This window comes from Panthera leo, chromosome A2 (genome assembly GCF_018350215.1).
Source record: "Panthera leo isolate Ple1 chromosome A2, P.leo_Ple1_pat1.1, whole genome shotgun sequence".
In the NCBI taxonomy this organism is placed as follows: domain Eukaryota; kingdom Metazoa; phylum Chordata; class Mammalia; order Carnivora; family Felidae; genus Panthera; species Panthera leo.
In genome coordinates, this window is record NC_056680.1 from 134218653 (window position 1) to 134229626 (window position 10974).

At 43.2% G+C, this 10974-nt stretch overlaps 1 protein-coding gene across 1 annotated transcript in view; it reads right to left on the reverse strand.

Annotated features, from left to right (window-relative positions):
• Positions 1-10494, reverse strand: part of WNT2 (Wnt family member 2) — a 43655-nt gene extending 33161 nt beyond the window's left edge. The window contains 3 exon segments of the mRNA XM_042927624.1: positions 2272-2549; positions 7781-8007; positions 10356-10494. Coding sequence (XP_042783558.1) covers positions 2272-2549; positions 7781-8007; positions 10356-10438 — 588 coding nt within the window. The 5' untranslated portion in view covers positions 10439-10494.
• Positions 10495-10974: the final 480 nt, after the last annotated feature.

Here is a 10974-nt window from a genome sequence, read left to right on the forward strand (position 1 = left end):
CAGCTGTTCAAATACTAGGGGAAAATGAAGGCCTGTTGTGTATGGCAATGTTGAATTCACTTTGTAGTGTTGGCTAAACATAACCTTGGAATAGATGTTTTCTCTTTTAAATAAAATGTATGGGTTCCTCGACCCACATTTTAAAAGGTAGAAGATGTTCATATTGGACAATCTGGGAAACGCTGAAAAGCTCACAAAAGGAACCGATGTTGCTATCTGGTCTGAGAGGCTGGGATTTTCTAGAACCAGGCCAGTTGGAGGCTTAGCTCAGGAAGCCTGCCTTCAAACACAAGCCCATCCTGTTCTCATTTTGATTCCACAGACCTTCTGCTGGTAGGAAGGGGGAGTAGAGACTGGGGGTCTAATGACCGCAAGAAGAGAATTAGAGACGCATGTTTATCTCAATACATTTACTCTCATTAAAGTTCATATTCACTGACATCATGCATCTCCTTGAAAAAGTCTGCCCACCCACCATTAATTAAAGCCACATTTTAAAAAGTCAGTGTGTGCACTTTTATTCCAATCAAAAGTAGCCTCCTAAGTTTTGCAGAGTAGGCAGGAGAATATCTGAGGCCTGACAGCTGTTCACCTCTACACAGTGAAGAATCATGTGATTTATATTAAAAGTCATGTTAAATCAGGGCTTACAATTTAATAGCTAAGATCTATTGTCTTGGGGAGGTGAAACATTCAAAACCTAATGGCCTATTAAGCAAAATTAACATTTATTTTGATAAGTCAACATTCTTTTGGTTACAGTGTATGACCATACGCCTTTACCTTCGCAAACGGTTCGAGAGATCTAAGTATACACCCTGCTTGAACAATTAGCAGCACAGTCCTATCAAAGACACCACACTTTATAACTTATATATGTGGTATCAATGTCAAAACAGAGGTCAATGTAAAATTTTTTTAATCTAAACCACTGCACAAACAGTAATTACCAATAGTTGTAGGATTGCACAACCATAGTCTATATTCTTGGCAGTAGTCACTATAAGTTCATACATTCATGAAAATAAGGAATGTTGATATTTAAAGTTCAAGAAAGGTACTATTTGTAAACAGCTCAGGTCACACTCATTTCATTCCATGTGTTAAGCAAGACTTTCCTTCCAACTTCCTTTAAATGAGATTTGTTCTTTCCATGAGCCTAATAAAAGGGTTTTCATCCAAACAGATCTGCATTCTTTTCGATTCTTTTTTCTATTAAAGCCCTCCTGGGGACCTTTCAATTTTATGCTGATCTTTCTTTATATATTAACGTCAAGCACATTTTTATTTTGTGTTGATAAAAGACAAATTATGGTTATCTCTTCTCATCGGCAATTCAATTATTCTAGAATGGTTCTGACCAAATATTTGATTAATGTAGCCAGTTTGTGTTTCTTACACAAAGAAAGAGATAATGTGCATCATTCAGATTCTCTAGTTATTCTGGTCATGTCACCATGCAGAAAGAAACGGTACATCAATAGATCTGAACACTGGCTCCGAAATGGTTTAATCCTGGGCCAAAGTACCCCTGGGCTAGAAGCTGAAACCTGAGTTCTAATAGACTTTTCTACAGACTCTCCATATGACCTTGAGTGCCCAAGGGCCTCTTCATTCATCTGACAAATGGGAGTTAGGATGTGAATAATGACTGGATACCCATAGTCCAGGAAGTTAGTCAGAACTAGAGGATAAGGAGTCAGAGCATCCCTTTGGGGTATGCCTTTCCCTGGTCTGCTTACTCATCCAGGCCCGGAAATGACAAGGTGGGGCTTTTATGAATGAGAGTTGGGTCTGTTTCTAAAAAGAACATCCCTGAATCTAGAAGTCAACAAGCCATGCCTGGTGAGTTACTTTCATGATGAGTTTGAGAGAAGATGCTCTGGGTCTTGATTCCCTCAGACACAAGCATTCAGTGCCCCATTGGTATGTGGGATGAAGCACTATCCTCACCCATAGATTATATCTTCTGTCTAGATGATAGAGTATCCAGAGGGGCCATAAAACACTGGACTCTACACAATGTGAAATGCAATGGGTGGACTCCAGCTCAGCTGTGGGAAGGAAGGTGGAGCGCGGGTGGAGACATTTCAACCCAGTCCACGGTATTCTTTAGAATATACAGCTGGGTGGTGGGGCGTGGGGTGGGGGGCAGTGGGAAGTTGGGACTGTACGGCATTTTACCAACTCTAGGAAAGCTTAAGATAAGCTCAGCTTAAGTGATTTATAAGGCCATGCAGTCTATAAAATGAGCACCATTGCTGTCCATACCTTCCTGCCGGCTCTGTTGTTGTGAAGGTTCATCAGGGCTCTGGCATCCTTTCCTTTCCTTTCCTTGGCATCCACAAATGCTCGGGCAAATTTGATCCCATAGTCAATGTTATCACTGCAGCCACCCCAGTCGAAATTTCCCTTGCTGTCCTTGGCGGTTCCCTTCTTCTTTGGATCACAGGAACAGGATTTTAATTCTCCTTGGCTACAGGCCCTGGTGATGGCAAACACAACTCCCGCTGAGGAGACGGCGTAAACAAAGGCAGATTCCCGACTACCTGAAACAGAAATGCTTTTCTTAAACATGGTCTGGAATTGCTAGTTCTGAATAACTTTCACACTATGGCTGTTTACCACTCACTCTACCTCTGGCATAGTCCACCCCCCCCCCCCCCCCCCCCCCCCCCCCCCCCCCCCCCCCCCGGCAAGAAGAAGGTCCTGGTGTTCTTGAAGGATTCTCTTCTAGAGCCAGGGCTCACTTCTGAATATGAATTGCTTCCGTATAATAAAAGCTTTTGTCAGTGTAGGTATGGGTGTGACAACCACCTTGGAGTAAATTAAGCGTGTGAAAGAAAATGCAGCAAAAGCCTGCCCTGCCCACCCCTGGCTTTACCTTAGCTTCCTGTGCTAGAAGACAGGAGCTCTCTCTAGGCTTTCATTTAACTTGTAATAGAGCCTGAGTTCTCCGATTTCTGTCATTCCACAAAACAGTTTGGTATTCACGCTACTGTAGCTCTCCTTGAAAAAAATCCTTCCAAATTTGCAGGCCTTAGTGAGGACACTCCTGTCAGATGAAGGGTCCAGACTGAAATACTGAATTCAAAGAAACCTAGGGGCTGAGGTGGGAAGAGAATTCAGGCAGTAACCAGCTCTGTGTGTTAACACTGGGAAGCTTTGGCTCGGCATCAACTTTCACAAGTAATTGAGAGATTGTTGAAGGCAATATGCAATATCCTTGAGTTACATACTATGTCTAACTATTAAGGTGAATTTACTTTCTTCTGGAACACCTGCACTAATCACCGGTATTGGGTAAAAGACAGTGAAAAGCTTTTCTTTGGTTTTTCTGGAAGGAAACAAATTTACCGCCTATAATTAGACTTGGGCAAGAACCCTTTGGGGTGCTTTCTTAGAATTGTTCTTTATTAGAGCACAGGCTACTCTCCCTTACAGGCTGAAAGGTACATATTTCAGTGCAGTAACTACATTAAATTATTTTAATAATCTGTAGTAACTCATAACACGGTGTTGTGGTATAGTGACAGATATAAGGCTCTTTAGGGTCCGTGTGCACCTCATTTTTCAACTGGGGCTGTATTTCATTGTTATTAGCATGCCTCTTTATTAATGGGTGCTGCAGCAAATATATTAACAAGCAAAATAGCAGCTCAACAACCTAATGATAACACAAGGCAGAAAACGGAGAGCCAGTCAGTGACTCCATGTGTCAAGACGAGTGTGACTTTTTGAACCACACAGCTGGGAGAACAAACCACCTTTTCGCATTGAAGTCCTGCTTGTTTCCGTTTGTCATTCGGTGCTAAAATTTATTATATGTCCCTTGCAATATTTGCTCTGCTAGTCTCATTATTAAAAATCAGGAAAACATATCTACACCATATTAAGTGGCACTTACCTCAGCCTTCAAAAAATATCTCCCCTGAAACCTCTAACCATCAAAAAAGGAATCAATCATGCCCCATATATAGGTAAAATCAATTATATGAATATTTGCCATAGGTAGCACTCTCCAGAGAGAGATGTGATGGTCGCAGAGCTCTTTTAAAGAGTCCCAGGTTCTATTATAAGGATCACAGATTTTCTAAGTGAACTGAGACGTTTCGCAAAAGAAGGTGATTAATAGATACTAAGGTGGCTTAATCTCAGGCAGTGGCTTTCAGGTAAATAAACACTTTATTATACTCGTTTTATAGTTTAGGAAAATGCCTTGTTGGGGGTTACCCCCTTGGTCTGCTAAAGCCTGGTTTTATATTTGGAGTCCAGAGCCTACATTCAGAGATATCTCAGAGAGGGAAAATTCCAAATGCTTAATGTGTTTAGCACTAGTCTTATTTTTTAAGGAGAAAGAAAAGCAATTTTGTGTGGTGGTCTTTTAGGGGAAAGGTATGGAAGATATGGATGTAGAGTGTTAGTGACCAGAGAGTATTTTGAAAGCAGTAAAGGAATAAATTGCCTACGTGCAGAATTCATCCTGGCACAACGTGCAAACAATTACATTGACTTGTTGCCGAAAGATGAAAAATCACTTAAAATCTGCTGTGTTTCAGAAGTAATTTCCAAAGTAAAAATATCACCTTTCTAAATATTTGTCATTTATTACTCAAACACATTACTCAATAACTAGATGTTACTGTGTATATTTACACACAAAATTTAGCACATTGACTGACTTTTCATTTTACCTCCAGATGTTTTGGTATCATGTATATATACGGCCTTAAGATGTTTTCAGTTAAATGTCTTAGATGCATCACTGAAATGCTATGTGTGAAATAGTAGCACATTTCAAGAGTTGGCTTTGTAACAAAACACATTTTGATCTTGGGCCTCTTCTTAGAAAAACGGATTCTTTTTAAAGCCATCACAATATGAAATAAAATCCAAATCTAAATAGTGGTACTTAATTTCCTGATGTGGTTGAAGTTTCTCTAATTTTGAGGGTGAGATAAGTCAAGAAACGGCTATCAAGTGCATAGGCATCATTTTTGTTTGGGGCAGAATTTGGGGAGGGCAAAATGCTAGAAACTACACCTTCTGGAAGGTTAAGGGTCGTTTAGCTCACTCGTCAAACGCTTGCCTTTTTTTTTTTTTTGGAAATTTCCAAGGATGAGTCTTACTCACCTTTTTTTTTTTTTTTTTTTTTTTTTTTTTTTTTTTTTTTTTAAGGCTTAGTCTAGAATTCTAGAGGCGTATTCTTATAGGAATATTTTTAGGTTTACTAGTTTGGTCTTTAAGTTTCTCTGCCTATGGCTGGTGACAGTCTGTGGAATGAGTGAATTACAAGTGTTCCTAAAAATTCTTCTGTCATCTTCTAGCTCTCTGAAGCAAAAGAGGCAAACACATATTTTCCTTTTTTCCATGACCATGGTATATGTTAGTGACTTTTATGTTCTTCCTATCACTGGTGTTGGCCTTTGCCTTTCCTATCCATCTATAAGGAAATTTAGGTTTCCAAAAGAGAGTTCTTCATAACCTAAGATGTGAATTTCCCTCCAAGCAATTAATTGTAAAAATCTTTGGATAGCTTCATTGGAATTTCTTGATTATTTCCAGGATAAACTACTTTAGGCCAAATTCAGCCCTCCCATAACCAACACAAAATCATCACTGACAGTCATAGGAGTTTATATAAATGTCCAGGAAGAAATCTGGCCTTCTGTGAAGAATGGAAAGAAATTGTGTAGCATGAGTGTTTTAAGTTTTGAGTACTTTGGCAAAACACTCAGCTTCATCTGAAAGAACCCTGAAGGAAGTACAGCTTAGATTCTCTTATTTACCTGAGGCCTTAGGCTAAGTTGAACTAGCCCCCTTCCTCCAGTTCTAACCTCTTCCCTCTCAGCAACCCTATAGCCAGGATTAAAGGATTTTACAAATGAATTCCCAGCTTTCCTAGACATGCTATCTTTAGGATCAGTAGGCAAAACTGCTTCATTTGATTTGTGATCTAAAGGTTTTTATTCAGTATGGAGACATCTGAATGGATTTTCGCAGACAGATTTTGGAGGCGAACATTTTGTCAATGAGAAGTACATTTAATTTGTAGTGATTGAAAAATGATTGTGAGCACTTTGGAAAGGAAAGTCCTGATATAGCGTAAACACCGAGAGCCTGTACACAACGTGCCTGAAGATCACGTGTGCTAGGTACTTGTAAACTCTCTTTGACAAGGTCCAGCACTTTAATTGATTCACTGGTGAGCTAATCTAGGTGAAGTCTTAAAATTCCATGCAGCTGAAATTGACTATTAACCTTTCAAAAATTTGCGATCTCATATTGAAACTCCAAAAGGAATGCAGAAGAATATAGTTTTTAAACTAGAGGATAAAATTGCAGAATATCGCAGTAAATTAACTTTAGGGATACACTGAGTGAGAGTACTACGCCCTTGGGGGATTTTAGAGACATTCAGTTATGCATTTGGCCTCATAAAACCCTAGGGCTGTGATGATTACATGATAGAAACACCCTCTGTTAAGCATTACCAAGTGTACAGCCTGGATGATTTTCTTAGGAGGGGGGGCTCAAAAACAAGTGTAGTTTCCTGTTTCTGGGGTTCGCACATGAACTGTTGTGTTTTCAGTCAGATTTCCAGTAGCAAATGGGCTATGCTACTTCTTGAAGAATGCTAATGCCAGCTTAAGGGATGGGTATTTTTGGGTAACTGAAATCTGATTTTCAGTTAGTTTGCTTTGATTTTTATGCCAGCTACTTCCCATATTCAGAACTTTTAAGAAATTTGTTATGTGATTAGATAGTGTTTAATGTTCCTTCTAAGTAAAACAGAAAAACAAACATGTATGCTTGAAAACTGTATATTCATATTTCTCACCCCTATCCTCCATAAATACTATTCTGCCTAAAATGTGCCTGAAAAACAACATGTGCTCACAATGAGTTCATCCATTCATTCAACCATTCAATGAATGAATGGTGTCTGTAACACACAAGGCATCAAGCAAGTGAAGAGAACAGAGGCTAGTCCCTACCATGCAGAATATACAATCTGCTTGGGAAAAGTGTTGAATTTAGACACAGAGTGACTCAAAGCTGAGTAGCTGAATGGGAGGTGAAAGGTGTGAGCAGAGATTTGTCTCTGCTTCTTAATAAGCACATGTGTTTTTTGAAATATTTTTTGGTTGAAAAAAATTTTGAGTATTCCACCCTTATCTGCTCAAATCCTCTAGAAGGTTCAAGTCCCAGAAAGAATAAAAAAGTCAAGAGAGGGGTGCCTGGGTGGCTCAGTCAGTTAAGTGTCTGCCTTTAGCTCAGGTCATGATCGCACAGTTCGTGAGTTCAAGCCCCACATGGGACTCTCTGCTGTCCGCTCAGAGCCTACTTCAGATCCTCTGTCCCCCACCTCCTCTCTGCCCCTTTCCCCCCCGTCTCAAAAATAAATAAAAACATAAAGAAAATTGTTACCAAAAAAAAAAAAAGTCAGGAGGGCCCTATGGCTGCTTCCTCCTTTCTCCTGGAGACAAAATCTGATTCTGGAGGGACAGGCAGGGTTGTGACAGGATATGGATGGACACCGCAAAGAGCAAAAAGACACCAGCCTGGGGCACTACATCCTAACCCGTGACTGGCCTCCTCCAAAACTTTAGGCACGTTCCTTGACTTCTCTAGTCCTCATCTACAAAACAGGGACCAAAAAGAACAAACTTCTGACTAATTAAATGCAAGAAAAGGTGGGCAGGGACTTTGAAGACCAAGTGAGGGACTTGTGTGTGAGAGGACAGCCCATGGAGCTGCACGAAGGCAGGAGACTTACTTCGGAGCAGGACCCTGCCGAAGAGGCTGTGATCTCTGTCGAGGGTGTTGCAGTTCCAGCGGTGCTGGCGGAATTGGTGCTGACACTCTGCAGTCCACTCGGCCACGCCTAGGCCAATGGCACGCATCACATCTGGGTGTCGGTGGCACAGCTGCCGCTGGCGGCTCACCAGGCCTGGCACATTGTCACACATCACCCTGGAGGAGCCACCTGTAGCTCTCATGTACCTGAAAAGGACCAACACAGAGGAGGAAAAGCCATAATCAGCGAGGGCTGGTGCCAAGTTTCCCAGGAGACTAAAGAGTTCAAAGGAGGGCTCAAATACGAATTCCTTATCCTTTTGGGGATATCAGAAAGCAAGAAGGGACACAGCAGGCGTGGAGAGTGATCTGGTAGAAGCCGCCCCCAAAACAGAGCAATGACTGTGTGTCTTAGACATGAAGCCAGGGCCACCTGATGGTGATCTGGCCAGGGTAGAAGAGTCAAGGTCTGCAGTCAGAGAATGGAGTGAAGGGGAGGGGCGGTGCGTTTTGGAGAGAACCCTTCAAAGGCTTTTCCCAAGAAGGCTCTGATCTCAGTGACCCAATATGTCTGAGGTTCCCTTTGGGGAAGTCGACTTTTTTTTTAACTTATTTTTTATTTATTATTTTTTTAATGTTTATTTTTGAGAGAGAGAGACTCAGAGCAAGACAGAGCGTGAACATGGGAGGGGCAGAGAAAGAGGGAGACACAGAATCTGAAGCAGGCTCCAGGCTCCGAGCTGTCAGCACAGAGCCTGATGCGGGACTTGAACTCAGGAACCGCGAGATCATGACCTGAGCCAAAGCCAGAGGCTTAACCGACTGAGCCACCCAGGTGCCCCTGGAGTCGACTTTTAGAAGCAGCTTGCTCCCATTTATCTGACCTAACGTTTAAGTGTCTTTAGAAACTGTCTGTATCTGTCTAATCAACACCTGCTGGTATCTGATGTTCCACTCTCCTCTTAGACATGCACTTCTTTCCTTACCAAAGAATCCTTTAAATATTTCCATTTTTCCAGCTCTTTTTGGATTTTATAGAGAACCTTTAGAAAAAATTCTTTCTATTGTTATTAAGGACACTAAATGTTTGGAAGAATCAAACAGTGTTATAGCTCCATAAAGTACTTTTGAAAAGAAACTTTAACAAAAAATTACATCATCATCTCTACCCAGATGTTCTCTATTAGTTGTGAAATGTTTAGAAAGGTACCTTTTTATATAACCCAAGCTGCCATAGGTGTCTTTTGAAGCGATCAAACAAGGAGAATGTCTTTTTCTTGTATTTTCATTATTTTATATGATCATAAAATCGTTACAGCTGTGACTTCCAAAAAATATATTTAAGTGACAGCTGAGAGACAATGTGACAAAAAGCCTGGGCAATAAATAATGTTTATATGCCCATGGAAACAGAAATAGTCATTTTATTGAAAAATGGTCACTCTGATAAATCAATCTTTGATCCTATGTCAGCAATGTCAAGGCTAAACGCCTTTCTGTTCAAAGCGGCTTAGGAAGGAATTGAACCCCTCTTCCCATCAACGCTTTGCCTTGCTCCTTTGAAGAGCTCAGGGTCTTCCTAAAGTTCCCTGCTCTAGTCTTCAATTTGGCTAAGACTTCTTACTTTGGCCAGATTCTTTAAAAAAGAGCCCACTATAATGGGTCCTTCTAAATTAGTATTTTAGTATCTGTTCTGAAACTTGTAGGTTCAAGGACGTTACAGACCTTAACAACTCCACCTCTTTTCAAGATCAGAAGGAAGGGAAATGGAGTGAATCTTCCTTTGGAACTTTGAAGGACGCTAGGACCTGTTACATATCGACATTCTGCCCCTCCTTTGCTATGCACAATAACTAAATAACAGACCATGCAAAGGACAGCAAAGTTACTCTTTGGGGGTGATTATGAGTTTGAACAGGGTAGCATCTTAGAGCCCCCTGGGGCTGGATCTTCGCGTTAAGGTGGTAGTCTCTACCTGCAGGCAAGGCGTTCTTCCGCCCCACGGGGTGAAGCATTAGGAATGTGGAAGGACGGGAAATAATGCAAAATCATACGCGTTGGGTTGTGTAGCTCTTGACTGCCAGAATTGGCCCATCGGTTTATCTTGAGGCTATTTGGAGGGGGTGGGGGAGACGGTTGTAGTTTTCAAGGTGAATTTTCACACACACACACACACACACACACACACACACACACACACACACACACGCCTGTGCAACAGAGCTAGAGACCCGGCTAGCGTGCGTCTCTACGGGATAAGAAATTGGCTGATTTTGCTGTCGCTCAGCTGGATCCAAATCAACCAAACATCCGAGCTCTCATTTGAGGGAAATTGTGGGTTATTTTTTGGAGTTGTCAAAGCTGGAATGTCTTCCGAGGAAAAGCAAAGGAAGGGGCTGAGGCTGGGGCGGTGCGAGAGGACAGCAGCTGGGGTTTGGACGGGAATCTCGATGGCTGTGGCCGCGGGGAAGCGCCACCGGCAAAGGTCTCTGTGGCTAGTTGCGTTCCCGACTCCCGTCTCCAAAATCCCCCTGCACCCATACGCGTGGACTTACCACCATGAAGAGCTGACCTCAGGGGTGAGCCAGGTCAAGAGCAGGGGGAGCCAGGGCCAGATTCCACCGAGAGGGGCGTTCATATTAACCCCCTTGCGTCCGCATCAGGTCAGACTCCGTGTGCGGGCGCCATGCGTGCCCCGAGCAGAAGCGCTCAGCGCCGGGAGCGCCTCGTCACGGCCGCAGGCGCCTCGCCGCGCCCCCGCCCCCCGCGCGTCTGCGGCGAGTGGCGAGACTCGCTGATAAAGTTTCAAACCACCAGCGGGGCGAGCGATAAAGGCCAGCCCTGGCCGCCTCGCCCACAGCCCAATTCCCCAGGCGCTGCGAGCTCGGGCAGCCCGAGAGCTCTCGAGCTCTGCGCGCCTCCCGCGCGCCCCAGTCCGTTCGGCTCCCCGCCTGCCGGGAGCAGCCGAGGGAGGGGGTGCGGCGCCGGGTGGGGCGGGGGGCGCGGGTTTTACACAAGGGTGGATGCAATGATGGCAAGAGGTGTCTGGAGATGAGGTGAGGCGGGGAAGGAGGAGCACCTCTGCGTGGCCTTGGGCACCCGCGGAGGGAGGCACCTTTCGGGAAGCTCCTGGTCAGAGCATCAGTGGGGCTCCTGCCACAGGACCGGTGCTCC